The sequence below is a fragment of the Podarcis liolepis genome (assembly GCF_965112155.1).
Source record: "Podarcis liolepis genome assembly, chromosome: 2".
Taxonomy (NCBI): Eukaryota; Metazoa; Chordata; class Lepidosauria; order Squamata; family Lacertidae; genus Podarcis; species Podarcis liolepis.
The window spans coordinates 6,722,124-6,741,152 of NC_139555.1; the positions used below are offsets into that span (position 1 = coordinate 6,722,124).

At 43.8% G+C, this 19,029-nt stretch overlaps 1 protein-coding gene across 1 annotated transcript; it reads left to right on the forward strand.

Annotated features, from left to right (window-relative positions):
* The first annotated feature begins 451 nt into the window (after positions 1-451).
* LOC310698005 (keratin, type II cytoskeletal cochleal-like) lies at positions 452-17,867 on the forward strand. The gene is made up of 9 exons (XM_083484637.1): positions 452-1,217; positions 2,679-2,893; positions 5,451-5,511; positions 6,064-6,159; positions 8,876-9,040; positions 11,531-11,656; positions 13,713-13,933; positions 14,953-14,984; positions 16,597-17,867. The coding sequence occupies exons 1-9, from the start codon at positions 630-632 to the stop codon at positions 16,929-16,931; spliced, it is 1,839 nt and encodes a 612-aa protein (XP_083340763.1). The 5' UTR covers positions 452-629; the 3' UTR covers positions 16,932-17,867.
* Positions 17,868-19,029: the final 1,162 nt, after the last annotated feature.

Here is a 19,029-nt window from a genome sequence, read left to right on the forward strand (position 1 = left end):
TTGCAAATGACAAATCATTTATACACATCAACACCTCCACCTCCAAAAAAAGCCAGAAGAGGGAACAGGAGACCACCTTTGCAGGCAGACAGTTGCTTAAAGTTTGCTCCCATCTCACTGGAAACCATAAGGCAACTCCTGATGGTGTCATGAAATTCACATGACCACACTTTGTGGAGATCTGTATCTTACAGCATGGTCTTTATCTACCCTTGTGTAAACAGGCTCTGTTGGAGAAGGAGGCGGGTGGCAGTTGTGGTTAGTAATTTCCACAATTATTCTTATTTCCCTCTTCTTTTCTTTTTTCTTTTAACGAGACGCCTAACTAAAAATAAAAAGGGGGAAACGTCTATCGCTTCATTGCAAACAAGTGCCTCCTCCCAATTCCATACTACCACCTCAAGTAGGTGTGTTTTAATGAGACAAGTTGCTGCAAGGCATATCAAGATGATGAGTAGATCAGGTTGCCTGAGATCCCGTGCCAGGTTATTTCCCAAGCAGATAAAAGGGGAGGTCTCTGGCTCCTCTATATCAGAGGGGTTCCGTCTTCTCCATCCTCTGCTCTTTCCCTGCAGCTCCGCTTCTAGTCAAAACCCTTTCCTCACACTTTCTCTCTGAAAGAAACCATCATGAGTTTCACATCCTTTCGATCATCCTCCGGAGGGGCAAGAAGAGGCTTCAGCTCTGGCTCCGCAATAGTTGGTGGTGGTGGTGGTGGTGGTGGTGGAAGATCGAGTTTCAGCTCCTATTCCGTTGCTCGAGTTGGAGGAGCAAGAGCTGGAGGAGGTGGCGGCGGCATTGGAGTCGGTGGATTCGGCAGCCGAAGCCTGTACAACATGGGTGGAAGCAAGCGCATCTCTTACGGTGCTGGCATGGGGGGCTTCCAACCCGGTTTCGTTAGTGCTGGATATGGCGCTGGTGGAGGAGCTGGGTTTGGTTATGGTCTTGGTGCCGGTGGCGGCGGTGGTGGCTTTGGTTTTGGCGGGCCTGGGATGGGAGGTGCCGGTGGCTTTATGCTAGGTTCTCCAGGGTTTGGTGGAAGAGGTGGCCCAGGGTTTCCAGCTTGCCCACCCGGTGGCATCCAAGAGGTGACCATCAACCAGCACCTCCTACAACCCCTCAACCTTGAGATTGACCCAGAGATCCAAAGAGTCCGCACACATGAGAGGGAACAGATCAAGACACTCAACAACAAGTTTGCCTCCTTTATTGACAAGGTAAGTGCCAGAATTAATACCTTTGTGATCATTCTTAACCACTAAGGCACTAAGTTGCAGGTGACTTGTCACCAAATCAGGCCAACACCACAACGGCTCTTTAAGATGGTCTAGACCAGGGGTAGTCAATGTGTTAGCCTCTGGGCTTTGTTGGACTCCAAATCCCATCAGCCTCAGCCAGAATGGCCAATGGCCAGGGTTGATGGAAGTGGCAGTCTAACAGCAAAACGAAGGGCTACTGATTCCTTGGCTCAGATCTAAAACCTGCAAAAGAGAAAGAAAAAAAAGTTTGCTGTTCCATGAGGCCGTGTTATAAGTAGGAGTATGTTTAAGAGTGATGAAGCATTCCAATTTCCAGAGGCATTATGTGCACGCAATTGTTGAGTAGATTCATTGTTAATGGCCGGGATGGCCACGTCATTTCCTGGCATACTGTCTGTGCGGAGGCTGGCTGAGTGAAAAAAGCCCTCTCCAAGGAAAATAGAGAGGTCCCCAGTCATGGAGAAGCTGGGCATCTCTAGTCTCCAAAACCAGTAGAGGAAAAATGCAGCATGAGTAAAGTAGTCTAATTCTGGAAGCCTTTGATTGCTTCTGAACCCTCTGTCACAGAGGCTCGCTTTTGGCATCCGTTTCACAGTCAGCTCCTCGGAGCTGAGCATGATCTCCATGTATGGTTTTGTTAATACTTAGATCAAAGTGACAAATCTCTTTTGCAAGATGGCAGTGTGGTGTCATTGATGTTAGAGTGCAGCTGGTCAGAGTTTCTTGGGTGTATAACAAGATCTAAATGTGATAAAGGAAATCTCACGCCCTATTATTATTAATATTATTATTATTTAAAGGCATGCCAATAAATATGCATATAAAAAGTACACAATTTTTAAGATTACTCGGAGCATCAACTCCTCCCTAATGATTCTAGGTCTATGTTCTTTGGAGTGACTCTTGATTGGTTGGTTGATATTAGTGTGCGCTTGCTGAGGATCTGGTAGTAGTAGCAGCAAAGTGTCTAAGCAGAGGCTGCCAGTCATTCCTGCTAGTTTTCACCATTCTTACCTGGTTTTCTTGATCCCTTTTTCCTCTCCTTGCTCTTTCTCCTTTTTATCCCTCATAATTCCTTCTGTTCTCTGTTGTACCATTCTGGCACATTAGGGAGTAATATAAGCAAAAGTTAGCTCCCTGGCCAAAGAAGCTTACCATCTAAACTTAAACACTGAGATGAAAGAGACAAATGGGGAGAGGAGAGGAGAAGAAGGGACAGATGTGAGAAGGTGCATTTAGGCTCCGTTTCAGCTGGGAGACAAGGACTAAGGGGTTAAGGCAACATCTTCATTGAACAAGCGTGGGTCTTCACTTATTATCTCCATCTGTCTCACTGGACAGCTCATCCCTTTCTGTCCAGCAGATTTGTGGATTTCCTATATACAGCACCACCAATGCCTTTGCCTTTCCATCTTGCAGGTCCGATTCCTGGAACAGCAAAATAAAGTCCTTGAAACCAAATGGGACCTCTTACAACAGCAGGGGACAACTGTTCGACAAAGCAGAATTGAACCCATGTTTGAGACTTATATCAACAACCTCAGGAGGCAGCTTGATTCTATTTTGAATGAACGGGGAAGACTAGACTCAGAACTGAGGAACATGCAAGACATGGTGGAAGACTACAAGAACAAGTAAGAACCTGTCTGTTCCAATTCACATAAATAGGAATACTCCGTCTAACCTCCATACAGAGAGATAAGGGTAACATTTACTGCTAGGGGTTTGGCCCAGGCATATGCATATGTTAACCCTGAAGTTGATCCCATTAAGTTCAGTGGGTCTAACTCCCAAGTAAGTGTGGATAGGGCTGTAGCCTTAGATATGGTAAGAATCTGAATGCTCTTATAGGCCTTCTATTGATCCCAAAATATCTAACACTGGTGAAAATACACTGGTGAAAATCCCTGTGCACGTCCACTGCGTCCTTTGATCTGGAGTAACCTGTTTTGTGGCAAACAAAGTCACTCCTTTTCCTTCTGGGAGTCTTGGAAAACTAAACTTTACCTTCCTTGAACTGATCCAAATAGAAGTGCCAGGACGCGCTTACTGTACATCATGAACATGTTTATTCAGGTTGACTGAGTATTATGTGGCTCTGTAAGTTATTTTCGCATGCTTCCTTTTGTTTAACGAAACAACTGTTCTTGAATCTGTATAAGCTTTTGTTGGCTAAGGCTTGGCAGAATTCATGGGTGAAGCTAAGGCTGCATTCTCAACTCCCATTTACCTAGCCATAAGTCCACTGAATTCAGTAGGAATTACTTCTGAGTAAACATGGCTAGGATTCCTGCCTAATACTCTGTTGGCAGTGCCGCTCCATCAAATTGCTCAAAATGACTGACGAGGCAAAAAGGAGATAGATGAAATGGTGGTAAGAACAATTTCTCTATCTATACCCCCCAAAAATCCCCTTTTTGAAATCCTTTTGCTGGAAGGCAAACTAAATTACCAAAGATCTGTCAGCAGAGCTTTCTAAGGATGAACCTGCGAGATGCAAATCCTTTCTGCCTTTCTCTTGTTGAAATCAGCTCCACCCTGCCCAGCAAAAGGGTTCACTTGGCCCTAAGTCATGAAGTTTCATAGAAGGGATGCCTCTAACACACAACCACTGTTCCTCTTGCCACACCTAGTTAAGCAATCAGAGATTCCATTAAACTGTACAGTGAGTTAGCATTGCATCACTGATGCCATGGCACAGAGGTCGTTTCTTACAGCAGGGGCATCTATTGCCTTTCAGAGCCATTTTACAAATTTAATGGGAGCTAGTCGGTATATATGCTCAGCTGGGGTCACCAGCCAATCCCTGGCTCTCAGTGATATGAGACACATGTTTCCAGACATGTGGCTGTTTTATTCACATATTGCAATTTTTAAAAGCATTTCTAAAGGGGAAAATTAGATGTATGCCAAAAACATGTAAGGTGCATGAAACAGCCTTTCAGTATTGCTTAAGGAGGGAATATGTGCCTCCTCAGAAAAGCATCTGTAGAACAAATCGCTTTGTATCTCCTAAGTAGTCTAGCCAAGCCGAAACTCGGGAGGGTTGAGACATTCTTGCAATTGCATGGGAAACCTACTTAATTCACACTTCTAGAACCAACATGCAAACTGAAACACAGCTGTCTGTGAAATTTTCACTTCTCTGAATTTCACAATGCAGTTTTCTACCAAACTATGCATGTATTAGGGAGAAATGTGCATAATGACAGAGGTATTCATGAAAATAGCATACAAAGATGCATTATATTCTAGAAAGTTGCTTGCAAAAAGGTATACATTACAACTGAATACAAAAATGTGTTCGTTAAAATGTGCTTTAAAGTGCATACAAATTTTCATGACGATTCTTTTTAATGCAAATTGCTGTGGAAGATTGGAAAAATGAGGAACCTTTAGAACAGAATTTGACTAATTCACCCACCTTTCTGTGTAACTGGGTGGGGCAAGTAGCAAGATGGCTTACCTATGTTGCAAAAACCTCTATTTCATGCTAGTCTAACAATAATGGCTTCTCCCGTATAATATTGTGGGTTGAAATTGCTCAGAGAGTTGAGTACTGTCATTCTTGTCTACTCCTGCACGTTGAACTACAGTTCCCAGGTTTCCCTGTGGGAGGATTGCTAAACCAACTTAAATCTATAGTGCATGCTTTCCCTTAAAATGCATGCAGAATTTTCTGTTTTCATATTTGGCTTGACATTTAAATGCTGTTGCTAATCCATCCAGCAAGAAGGGTCAGTGTGTATCTAGCAGTTAAAGGAGGAGGGTGGATCCTGACAGCCTGAATGTAACACATCCATTGCAGACACACATTTCTTCCACTAGCTCTCTGCAGTGGTGTAGATAAGAGCACAATAAGAAAAGCATGAGAGAGGCCATCGGGAGACAATTGCAGCTGGCCATTAAAAGCATGATCCTGGTAATCTATCAACATGCTCTGGAAGACCTCCAAGGAGAAGCCCATGCACTGTGCAGATGGTTCTTCTGCAAGGGTTAATAACCTGGTTGTGTTGAGCTTCAAGGAGATAATATGGCAGCCAATCACTTTGAACCAAATGCCTTGGCGAAGTGTGAACTCTGAATAGAATGGGTTGCTCTTGACCTCCTCATGCGTTCTTTCTGCTAGCTATGCTAGGTTCTCATCCTGAAAAGTACTGGTGCTACCTTTGCTCTCTGTTGCCCCAACAGATATGAAGATGAAATCAACAAGCGTACCGGTGCAGAGAATGAATTCGTGGTGCTGAAGAAGGTACATTTTATTTTATCATTACAATATCTTAAGTAACATGGTGCAAGGACAGGAAACCTATGGTTCTCCAAATGTTGTAGTCAACATCCTTGGCCATTGGCTGGAACTGGAGGGAGTTGGATTCCAACGACATCTGGAGGGCCACATTTTCACCATCCCTGGTCTTGAATAATGACCAGCTGCTCTGTGCTAAGTCAAAGCATTGGTTCTCTTCTAGCACACAACTGCCAGGCTTGGTTGACAGATCTTTGATATAGCATAGTACCAAAGAGCAGCAGCAGAGGTTGATAGTGACAGATCTTGGACAGTTTCTACATTTAATAATGCTATTCTGCTGTGGCCTTTAACAACTGCTCAATGCCCATGTTGTCCTTAAGGTTTTTTTTTAAATGGAGGGGCGACATTCAATGTCTGCCATACAGTATTGGATTCTTCATGAGATTAAACAAAACCTGCCTGATTTGCTGCATTGTTCAAAAGATGGTCCTTCTAAATAGCTCTAATTTTCCCCACCCCTCAAAATATACTGACGTTTCTCATGTTTTTTTGCAGGATGTTGATGGTGCCTATATGAACAAGATTGAGCTCGGTAGCAAAGCAGATTCTCTGAATGATGAAATTCTGTTCCTGAAAAACCTGTTTGAAATGGTAAGCGTCCTCCCTTAGGCACCTGAAAATTTCACTTTAGAATTGAAATGAACATCCCAGCCAGCCCAAGCCATTGCAGCATCTTGTCCAATACTTGCTACTCCAACTGGCATTATCTCTGCCAGGTGCCTTTCCAAGCCCTGCCAGTTGGAGATACCAAGAACTGAACTGGGGACCTTCTGCATGCAAGACATGTGCTATCCTCCCTCCAGAAAACATAGAAGCACTGAGCCCAGTAGGTGCTGGGAACTTAAAGCAGAATCCTGGCTTCTCTAATTTGTATGCCTCGTCAAGTAGGCAGGAACTATATTGGAAATCTGGAATTACAGAAAACTATATTGGAAATCTGGAATTACAGAAAACTATATTGGAAATCTGGAATTACAGAAAACTTCTCTGGAAACATACACGTTTTCAAACTCTCTCTCTCTCTCTGTGTGTGTGTGTGTGTGTGTGTGTGTGTGTGTGTGTGTAGAGGCATGTTTTATTGTAGTTCAGGCAAACGAAGGTATATATATATATATATATATATATTTGCTTTCGTATATATGATCATAGGGCTAGCAAAGCTGTTCCACTAGTGGCAGCAGAACATTTTAGAGGGAAAATGAATTCCGATTTGGACCTTCATCTTGAAAATACATTTCCCTTTCAACAACAGCAACAAAACCATTCTAAGTTAACATTACCTCTTTACACAACATAAAGAGGGCCATCTAAAAAGCAAAATGCTAATGGAAAAGCAAAGGGAGGGTACGGGAGGAACTCCTGAGACATGCAAATCACATGGGTTTGTTGAAGCATGTATAAATGCATCACTCATTTAGATACTCCACTGTGGAAAATTTCATGTTGCATTTTCCACTGGGAACGTTACATTTCTCAAGGAGGTTTTGGGGATTATTATTTTTTTGTCCTCACCTACCTTTGCTGATGCATTTGAATAGATTTTAAAGCGAGCAGAGACTTACTGGCATCAATTATCACATCTTGTGCAATGTATGAATACTTTCCTCCAGCTATTACTGGAAGAAGACAGGGAGCCGTATTTGAATAACGCTTCTCCCTTGGGGAAAGTGTCTAGTCTGGGCTTGATGGTTGCAAGCCTTGGAAAATCCACCTCCGCTTTTGGCTCAGGATCCAAGTCATATTAATCACTTTGATTAGGAAACATTTTTATTTTTTTTGTAACTGAAGCTTATTCAATGCAATTTGAGTTTAGCTCCCAGCAGTTGGGAAGAAAGATGAGAATGATAATGGTGGTTATAATAAACTAATAAGTGAAGCCACACATTAGAATTCAGCAGTGGTGTTACAAAACCACAAGTTTTTTTCTACCCCCATTTAACCTCCACTATCAGAAGTTGCCTGCCTCTGGAGAGCATTATTTTTATTCTTCTTTATTAAATTTCCATACAGCCCTACATCTCAGTTTACAATATAAAAACACAAAAATACACAGCACAGTAACAAGCAAAAGCAATGCCTGTGTCCCCATTTATTATTATTTATTACTAGTTTCTGGGAATTATGGGTGGTAAGTGTGATGTTGTACTCAGGGGCTTTTTGCAGGCTTCCTACACACATCTGGTTGGCCACTGTGAAAACAGGGTGCTGGACTAAGTGGGCCTTTAAATTGGGCCTGATCCAGCAGGGCTCTTCTTTTGTTCTTAGCCTTTAGAAAGAGCAAACAAAAATAGGACTCTGGCTTATCTTGCCTATTCTGTGTGTGTCAATGTATAGCTGAGCTGAGGATCAGACTACAATTTTCAAAACATATATGTAAGGTTTATGTCTCGAAAGGGGAAGATTTGTTAACTGCGCAGTTATTTCATTCATGCTGCAAAGTGTCAAAACTCAAGCAAAGTGGGGGCAGTGATGCAGTTTGGTAATTTTAGACTTTCTGGACTGAATGGTGTTATTGGGAGTGAGTCTTCTAGATAGAGATGTGTAAGATAGTCTTGCTGTGTTTGGGATCCTCCTGCACATTCTGATGAGTGGGACCCCAGATATCTGTCCCTTCGCTGACTATGCCATTGGAAAAAAATAATCCTCCATAGTTTCCAGTTTTTCATGTGCACTTTGGTCATCATCAAATCAACAGCTTCCTTTTTGGAGGCCAGCTTTTTCATAAACCAAAGAATCCTGAGTGTTTTCATAATACTGTGTTAGTAGAACTGGCACATTCTCCTGTTCAGTTTGCACCCGTGGCTGAAAGAACGTGAAAATGTTTTGGCCCTGATGCAGTTTGAATCACAGACAATTTGTTATGTTTAAGCATTGGTGGTACCGGCTGGGGATGCCAATCAAAAAGCAGTTAGTTCATTAGGTTTTGATGAGCATGACAATGTGACAGGGGTTGAAGATGCATATATATATATCTGCATTGGCTATTCACATAAAAAAATGGGTTCCATGTGGGGATCTCCTTGCTCAATCAGTACGATTACCTAGATAACAACCATGTTAAGTAAGCAACTCCCTAAATACATTTATATTGCCTTCTTTCAATGCATTCCAGAATGCAACAAAATCCATCATAGGGAACATTGGAGGGTGAAAAGTAGAAGCCATTCAAATCAGAACATCTTTGCAAAAAAATAAATAAATTCATGCTTGGAGAATTTACAGAAGGTTTTTATTTTCTACATTCAAAACTGCCATGTTCCATTGCTTCATACAATCAGACACATTTTTATTTTTATTATCTTTGCAGGAACTAGCTAATATGCAGCAGCAGGTATCAGATACCTCTGTTGTGCTGTCAATGGACAACAACAGAAGCCTGGACCTGAACAGCATCATTGCTGAAGTCAAGGCGCAGTACGAAGACATCGCCAACAGGAGCAGAACCGAGGCTGAAAGCTGGTATCAAAGCAAGGTGAGTAGCAGCTCAAGGCCTAGGAGATACCTCTAAGCTAAGAAAGCTTTTGATAAGGGAACATCCCAAAATGGCATCCTCCACCTGCAACCTAAAGCAGTAGAGGGATAGTCAATGTTGCTGTTGCTGGATTCTCACCAGCCTCAGTGGCATGGTCAATGATCAGGGATGGTGGGAGTTGGAGACCACAACATCTAGAGGACACCACACTGGTGACCCCTGGTCTGCTACCTCAGCCAGATTTTACCTCCTAACTCATTGACGTGTGTAGACCAGGCAGGCTGTAAATACTCAGAGATACTCTTGGGTTCAACTTAAAGTCAAATTTGAAGCAAATATGAAGGGTCTTCCTCAGGAGATACATCAGTCAGACTCTAAGGAACTTCAAAAGATTTGCAACATGTGTAGTGTATAAGGATTGTATTCACAACACTTTAAAAAAGTGTGAAAAGCTAAGAGAGTGAAACGGCTGAGATTGGGGTGGAAATGTGCCCCCTTTGCTGTCCTGCTGCTCAACAAGCCAAGCTAGAAATAAATAGCTGGAATTATAAACTGCGGCAACACAGATACGGAAAGCATCATCATCAATCTTTATTACGGTCCAGAGACCCAACAAAACATTACAAGTTAATACAGAGTTCATACAGTCTACCTCCAGGTTAATCAAGCACTTTGTTTGGAATATAGGGCTCGTTTGTTCTTGCAACCACCGAAAAAAGCTTTGCCACTGCCAACGTTCTAGCTTTTGTCCGGTCTTCCAGTAGGAACCTGACATAGTGAGCCTCTGACTTTCCCGGGAAAGGCACCAGCAAGGGTAGTATCAGTTCAGCCCTGGCCTGCTCATACTTCGCACAATGTAACAAAATATGATCTATGGAATCGATGTATTGAGCACACGAGCAAAGTCTGTCCTGGTAGGGAACTCCTCTCAACCTACCATCTAGCACTGCAGAGGGGAAGACATTCATTCTGGCTTTGGTGAAAAGCCTTCGATAGTTAGGTACTGTTAGGTTTTTGATGTAAGATGTTAACTCAAAGACATACCCATATTGAACTCCTACTGCCAGCAGACTACAGACTGCGTGTGACCGAGATCGCAAGTCACTGTGTGCATTGTCCCATAATCTTTGCTTTAAAACCTTTTGGGCACCTTCATAGCCCAGGTAATACAGTTGGGGGGGGGGGGAGACAGACCAATAGAGGTGGCTTTTTTAGCCATGGTTTTCTGCTATTTGCTGACAAATTCCTCATTGGTCAAATGTTGATACGGAAAGCAAATAGGAACTTGAATTGATCTTGACTGTCTAGGCAGAGCAAAGTAAAAGGTGTGGCAATGAGATTCCATTCCTAAAGTATTAATGGAAAGAGGACCTGAATGAAGAGTGGCTTAGCAAATAAAACTTAGCAAATCCTTGCCTGTAACATCTTGGCAGCTTTCTTCCTCTGTGGTTGAGCTGGCCCTACTATTAAGTAGGCAGCTGCCACAGGCAGCAGATTCTTAGTGTCATTGAAGTGGAGCAAGTAACTTCTTTTATTATAACTTTTTAAAAAAACTGGAAGAGGAGAAGAACCATTTAGATTTCCACTTCAGGATCCAAAATATCTCTGGCCAGCCCTGCTCCTGGATGGCAAGCAGATCCCCTGTTTGTAGAAAGTAGGCTGAGGTTCACCCACCAGCCCTATCATAGATGCAGCTTCACCCAGAAATAATGCTTGACAGATACATCTGGCCTGGTGATCCTGCAGGCCTCCAGCAATAGCTGAGCCCTCACTTCTCAGATTTGCTTTTCAAAACCGTGTCATTCGATGCAAGACAGAGATGTATGGAACACCCTGAGATTGCTAGCTAATTCCCTGTCTCAGTTGTGGCTGCCTCAAAGTGTTAGCAAAAGACACAGGGAAAGGGAACGGGAAATGGAAAGGGACCCTTGACCGTTAGGTCCAGTCATGGACGACTCTGGGGTTGCAGCGCTCATCTTGCTTTACTGGCCAAGGGAGCCAGCGTTTGTCTGCAGAGAGCTTCTGGGTCATGTGGCCAGCATGACTAAGCCACTTCTGGCGAACCAGAGCAGCACACAGAAAAGCCATTTACCTTCCCGCTGGAGCGGTACCTATTTATGCACTTGCACTGTGTGCTTTCAAACTGCTAGGTGGGCTTGAGCTGGGACCGAGCAACGGGAGCTCACCCTGTCGCAGGGATTCGAACTGCTGACCTTCTGATCGGCAAGCCTTAGGCTCTGTGGTTTAGACCATAGCGCCACCCACATCCGAGCAAAAGACATATGCAATGACAATTGATCACACTGAAACCTTACAACACTTATTTATCTATCATCTGAAAGTCAGTGTCCCAGCCTCCCTCAATCTGGTGCTCCTTTGGGGCTACATTTAGTTCTCACTCCCACCTGATTTCCCAGCTCTGTTGTGGGGGTGACAACCATATATAATGGATCAGATTTTAATCCTTCCTCCTTTTCCTCTGAATATTAGTATGAAGAGCTACAGGTCTCTGCCGGACGCCACGGTGATGACCTTCGCAACACCAAGACAGAAATTTCTGAGCTTAACCGGGTGATCCAGAGGCTGCGAAGTGAAATTGATGCCTTGAAGAAACAGGTACAATCTTTTTATGTTTGGCATGCAGGGCAGACCAGTGGCAGCTTCTGTTTCATAGAATAGTAATTGTGTAGCTGCTAACTCACTTTGGGCAAACCAAGTCTCCCTCGACAAGGTCATACCAGAGCAAGCACAAGACAGGGCACTAGCCAAGGTGAGCCCAACGTGGGAGTGCAGGCACTCTCCCAGGCCACCTCTTCCAGAATGCCTTGCTCTGAGAAAGAAGCTCCTTTCCTTCCTCAGAGTGCAGTTGAGAGGGGAAGGATGGGGAGGCATGCTTCCGCTGCACTAGCAGTGGCAAAACAAGAAAGGCAAGCAAAGTGGGAGCAGGAGATGCATGGAAATAGGATCTGGGAGTACTAATTTGCCCGGCTCTTTCTCCTCCTCCTCTGAAACTGGCTTTAGAAATGGTGTTGGTTGCTATTGTTGATGCTGTTTGTAACAAAGGTTTAATCATCACTATCAGTCTGTTTCACGGTGCTGATAAATATCACGGATAATAATACAGCGCTCATTGCACAAGTGCTACAGGGTGTCTATGCAAGAGAGTTGAACAAACCATAAATTAGTTGCTTTACAGTATCTCCCAGGCATTGCAAAGGCGAGGAGGGATCTCCTCCTCCACATTTCCCTAGGTACCACACAGGTAGACAGTGTACTGAAAGAGTCCACACCCTACAAAGTTCACAATAGGAGTGTGTTGGTATCTTTCCCTTATTGCCAAGCCAAGCAAAGCAAACCTAATTATTATTTATATTGATCATTTGCCTTTTAAACCACTCTTAGGGAATGGGCACCGCAAAGCAAAAAACAAAAACAAAAAAACCCCATATGTAAATATATATAAATGTGCAGAAGACATGGGGTATAGACACTGGAAAATGCTTACAATCTGAGCATTGCTTTTGGAATTACTGCAGGTATGCACATGGAGGCATACCTGTGGGGAGCAGGGAATTAATACAGTGTACAGTGGAGGCCCTGCTGAAGCATAATATTTTTTACATGCAAAAAGTTGCACTCAGCCTCACTGCTTGGGGACAGATCTGCAATCATCAAATGTAGGTTATTTCCAGCACTGCAGAAAATGGGCAAAGTGAACAACCCACACACACATGCTCGGGGGGTGCATGATAATGCACCCCTAGCATTTATCTACAATGAGTCGATCTAGTTATTATTATGGTTTTATATCTACACCTTCTTACCAGTATCTTGGTAGGAGATGAATTGTGCATGCAATGTCCATACCTCTTGGGTTACCTCTGCCGATAGCACAAGCTGTACACAGCATCTTGTTGCATGTGAGCATGGCCATTTCAGGGCTCGCATCAAAATTCATTGTCCATTGGACTTTCCTGGGATTACTCATGAATCATTAAGGGATGGAAGGAGCATTTCACCTAAAACGTCCATTGTAACAGTTTTCATGCAGACGTCCCGTCCCCCCACAGCAACCATGCCGAAAGTGCTCTCCAGGAGCTGCAATCAAACTTTATTTGGAAAGCACTCCATGGATTCCATTAACGCCATTGGCAGATTTGGTGAAAGAAAACATCCAGATCTTTGAGAGCACTGCTTTAATCCTTAGACAATGTTGGCTATTGGCTGGAATCAGTGGCGTAGCGTGGGGGGCGCAGGGGGGGCCGGCCACACCGGGCGCAACATCTGGGGGGGAGGGCGCTCGCACTCGCAGCTCTCTGCCCCTACCTGGCTCACTCACTCTCTCTCAGTTAGGGGGCGCAAATTACTTGCCTTGCCCCGGGTGCTGACAACCCACGCTACGCCACTGGCTGGAATATCTGGAGCCGCTGTTTCTGCTTTGTCCTGATAGATGCAGGAGAAACTAAAACTGTAGACGCTAACTGGGTGAAACTTTTTTTTTTTCTGGTGTAGGGAAGGGGGAAGATTGGACAATAGTGATAGCCCTCCCCCCCCCCAAAAAAAATGTCCTGAAGTCACAATTATTATTTATTGGTGATGGTCCCAAAAACTGTCCAGATATTGCAGTTACTTCTTATTAGTATCATTAATAAATAAATCTCCTTGTGTGCAGTGTGCCAAACTACAAGCTGCCCTTGCTGAGGCTGAGGACCGTGGAGAGCTCGCCCTCAAGGATGCCAGGCATAAACTGAATGAGTTGGAGGAAGCCTTGCAAAGAACGAAGCAAGACCTGGCTCGGCAGCTGAAGGAGTACCAGGAGCTGATGAACGTCAAACTGGCCCTGGACATTGAAATCGCCACCTACAGGAAGCTGATAGAAGGAGAGGAAATCAGGTAGGCTGGCAGCAGCAACCGTACTCTAGCAAAAATGCCCTTGGTGGTTTACTAAACCAATCGGTCATCTCCCCTTTGAATAGATTCCGTCAAAATTCGTTTTAAATTCCCCCCAAAGAGAACATTCCAAACTCACCTCAAATCCAGGCAAAAATCACACCTTGAAGCTAAAAGACGGTATTGATGGATGTGCCTGAGGTGCCAGTAAGGTTCCTGGCAATCCAACCACAAGATCATGTTCTTGTGCAGTTGTGTTTAGGCACTTAGATGCCAAGGTATGGGGCTACCCTCAGCATTTGTTGAAATGTGATGCGAAAAGAATACTTCTACAGTATAGCAAGGAAGTATAACAGCCTATGGTCCTTTGAAAGTTTTTGGACTGTAGCTCTCATCACCCCTGATCATTCATCATGCTAACTGGGGAGGGTGGGAATTGGAGTTCAGTAACATCTGAAGAGCTACAGATTCCCTTTGCCTTTTCCAATGGGACCATCTGGTCCTATCATTATATATGCAATAACCACTGTTTGGTTTAACTGTAGCTCTTTGGGAAGGTCTTTTGAGAATGTTGGTGGGTGACTTTCTCTTACTGTAAATTTTGTGGGGATTACATTCCTGTTGCCTATTTTATTGTTACACACACACATACAAAACTGATAATTGCTTGCTTTAAATTACCTGCCTTTAGCTGCTTAGAATAGAGGAAAAGCAAATAAATGCATAATCAATCAATCAATTAAACATACAGAATCATGCACATATGCATTCCTAAAACAATTAGCAATATTATGACCAAAAAAGGAGAATGGGCTGACTTTTCTTTGCAGGTTTGTTTTTTTTTATAAAAAAATGCTGTGTGAATATGCAACTTTTACTTGGCTAAGAAATAGATGACAACTCAAGAGTTCTACCTTCACAATAGTTCCTTGATTAGATTAAAATGTGGGACCTAGTTTACTACAAGTTGAGGCATCCACTGAATTAATTATACCAATTATGTCCTCCTTTCATCTTCCTAGGTTGTCAGAAGGCCCTGGAAATGTGAGCTACTGTAAGTACCATCTCTGTTTCTGGATTTGCTTTTCGTTTGCTTACTTACTTCGTCAAACCTTTATTAGGCATTACAAATATAGGCCATCATAAAACATCCATATATAAAATTTTAAAATATATACAAATAAACATCCATGTAAAAAAAAAGGTAAAGGACCCCTGACAGTTAAGTCCAGTCGCGGACGACTCTGGAGTTGCGGCACTCATCTGGCTTTACTGGCCGAGGGAGCCGGCGTTTGTCTGCAGACAGTTTTTCCAGGTCATGTGGCCAGCATGACTAAGCCGCTTCTGGCGAAACCAGAGCAGCACACGGAAACGCCGTTTACCTTCCCGCCGGAGCGGTACCTATTTATCTACTTGCACTTTTAAAATATGTAATAACGAGGATTTTCATTGGAGTTTCTTCCCGCAAAATAGTGCCATTCACCACTCTATGAGATATTATTGATAAAAACTCAGCCACCCTTGCAGTTTCTTCCGAGTTAATATCAGACAGATAGAATCTGATATTTTCCTTGTGCCGTGATGTTAGACACCCAAAATAGCACATGTTTGCGTAGCTGGTTGTACAATGGACAGTAGAAAAAACTGTGTTCTATTTTGTCTGGCACGTTCAAAGATCATCTGCAATGTCTGTCGTTTCTGGGGATGTTTAAATATCTGCCCTTGACAAAAGCTGAGGGGAAAACAGTTCAGTTGGGCTAACATAAAGGCCCCTGCATTGGACTGGAATTCTTATTTTTGAAATATAAGTGACCCTGTTATCTGTTGTATTTAAACCATAGAACTTGGGGGAGCAAATTTTATTTACAGCTGACTTGATGTTTTGTTTTTCAATGTCCCTTAATCTGATTTGAATATTGCGATAAATACATTGCTCACTTGAATTACACAAGAGTTCCAAGTCAATACCAATATATCTGATTTTGCTGTGTAAGAGTTGGAACCATCTGGATTTCTAAGAGTTCTTAAATAAGTCAGAAAGCAGACTCAAAGGTTGGCAACAGCAACGCAGCCAGTATTTTATAGTTCTAGCCCACAACCAATATTCCATCATGTATATCCTTAGTCCTACACCCATCTTCCCATACTTGATTGAATTTGGGAGCCCCAGGATGATGATGATGATAATTAATTTATTATTTATACCCCACCTATCTGGCTGGGTTTCCCCAGCCACTCTTGGCGGCTTCCAACAAAATATTAAAAATACATTAAAACTTCAGTCATTAAAAACTTCCCTAAACAGGATGCGTCTCAAGAAACTTGAGTGTATCTTATCTAAATCACTATTATATGCTTGTATCCATATTGGGATCCCAAATGGTAGCTGGGACGACACTTTAGCTTGACAAATTTGAATAGCAGCTAGTATAAATTGGTTACCTTTCTGAAAATGAAAGCGAGCTGCTGGTTTTTGTTTGCTTAAGGCAGTGTTTCTCAAAGTGGGGTCCCCAGTTGTTGTTGGACCACAACTCCCATCATCCCTGGCCACTAGGGATGATGGGGACCCAAGTTTGAGAAACATTGGTTCAAAGAGATTCTGTTGAAATCATGGCTCTTTCCAAGAGACACAAGGAACTTAACTTTCTGTTGTTAATATTTTCCAGCCGTGGTCAGCAGCACCACCACCTCTGGCTACGCTGGCGGAAGTGGCCTTGCGTTAGGAGGAGGGCACGGTGGCGGCATGGGAGGAGGTTTCGGACTCGGAGGAGGCGGTGGCGGCTATGCGGTTGGAGGTGGAAGCGGATTCGGCAGCGGCGGCGGCTTCGGCGGCGGCAGTGGTTTTGGCGGCGGCAGTGGCTACGGCAGCGGAGTCAGTATGGGAGGTGGTAGCAGTTACAGTTCTGGCGGGGGCCGTGTCTCCTCAAGTGGAGGAGGAGGAGGAAGCTCCAGTGTGAAAATTGTATCAAAAACCACTTCGAGCAAGAAAAGTGTCTATTAGAAAGGGTTAACTCGCCACTACCACCACCACTTCTGAAATAGCAATGAGCGTTGCCACCTGCAAATCGAAGCTCTTCAGCCCACTGTGTAAATAGCTCAGCAAAGCTCTTCCCCTCTGATACTGTCACCTTTTCCATTTGAGTTTGCCTGCCATATGGATCCAGACCTTTGCACCCTGATCCAGCACTGCTGACTCGGATCGCAGGTTTTTGCACCGGGACCAGCTGCAGCCAGTGCGCAGTGAGCTCCTGTGCTGACAAATCAAGAGAGCCATCCGTAGAGCTCTTTAAACAAAGTTCTCAAAATTCTCTGCTAAGCAACAGGGTCTCACTGTTCAGTGATTGCGTGATTTCTCCTAGGTGTGTGTAAAAAAGGGAATCCCATTTTAGAAAAGTTCATGTAGTAGATGGTTAACCTTAAATACACCTTTAGGTCCTTTGGACGGCAATCGGATTTAAGCTTGCACTTATAGTTAAGTTCTTGGTTGAATTAACAGCTTTCAGTGCTATGCTTAACAGACGGCTAACATCAAAGCTTATGGGAACTTCCAGGTAGACAGGCAGCACGAATCAGCCTGCACACACACTTTCTGAAATCTCTCTCCTGTTCAAGCATGTTCTTTGTAATTTCAAATGGAGACAGTGTAAAGCTGTAGACCCGTAAAGTCATCAGATCTTGCCAAAAGGAAATAGTTTTGAGACACCAGTGATAAGATCTTGCTCTCACCCTTCTGTTGTAACATGCACGGAGCTTATTTTCTAACAGCAAAATCATATTTGATTGCCTTCTTTGAAGTGAAAGCAAAATTGGAAAAGGTGATTGCTTATTCTGCTGCTGCTGTTTTATGAACTGTAACACTGAATTCTAACGCTTGATTCTAACGGCTATGGACCCATGCAAGGCTGTGTGACGAATAAAGAGCAACTGTCATTTTTAAGCCTGCTGTTCTCCTTGTCTTCATTTCCTCCAACCCCACAAGTTTTATGTGCATTGCCAATCTGCTAAAACTGTTTCCACAATTCACACTGGTCTTTCCCTGGAATTCAGACATCCTTTTTCAGTCTTTCTGAGTCATGTCACTAGTCCCCAGGCTGGATGAGGACTGGAGCATATGAAGTTGCCTTGTTCTTAATTAGACCATTGGAGCATCCAGCGTAGTATTGTGTGTGTAGGTCCCCAAGCCACCCCTCAAAAATAATTCACACATCACACGTAATTTTAGTTTTAGGTTTTTGGGCACTATTTCGGCCACAATTTTATTAAAATACAAAATCTGTGAGTGGTTGTTTAGACATTGGTTATGACTATCTGTCCCCCCGCCTGGGACAGAACTGACATTCCGAGCTCCAATCGGAAGCCAGTTGAAGGGAAAGTCAATGCTGGGGATCAGTTGAGCTGAGCGTCAGTCCCTCACCGCTCACCCAACCAGCTCCCCAAGGCTTGCCGGCCCTGGTCCCATTTCAGGGATTGGACGAAATCGTGGCAAGCCCCAGGATTCCTTTAACGGAATTCCCTTCAGCACCATTGGAGGGGCAGGCACAGCCTATCCTGACCCCTCCACCACCAGCTTTTTATAACCAATGCCTAACTGCAACCTTACAAGTTGTGATGAATTGCTAAGTAGTAGGCAAAAACCAAATGGCACCAGCCAATCAGCCAAATGGCAAAATTCCTACTAAGCCCCTGCACCAAGGCAGACGACCCCATGACAGGCAAAGCAAGGTCAACCGGAACACAGGGCGGGCGGGCGGGTGATCCGATGCACTCTGCTAAAGAGAAACCAAAAGCCAGAGTGCCCCAATATTTAAAGACTATGGTCCCACCCACCAATTTGCTACATGCAATTTGGCCCAGCAACCCGGTCAGCCGATCGATGCACCAGGCAAATAGCCATTAACCTGCCTGGCAACATAGGGCAGGCAGCCCACACCGCAACCCGTGCTCTCATTTAATGGAGAACGCGCTTTGTCGGCTCTGGCTGGCAGCAGCTCTCTGGAGTCTTGAGAAGCAGATGGCTTCTAGTTGGAAATGCCAGTGAGTGAACCTAAGGCCTTCTGCATGAAAAGCATGTGCTCCGTCCTCCCTACATAATTGTGGGT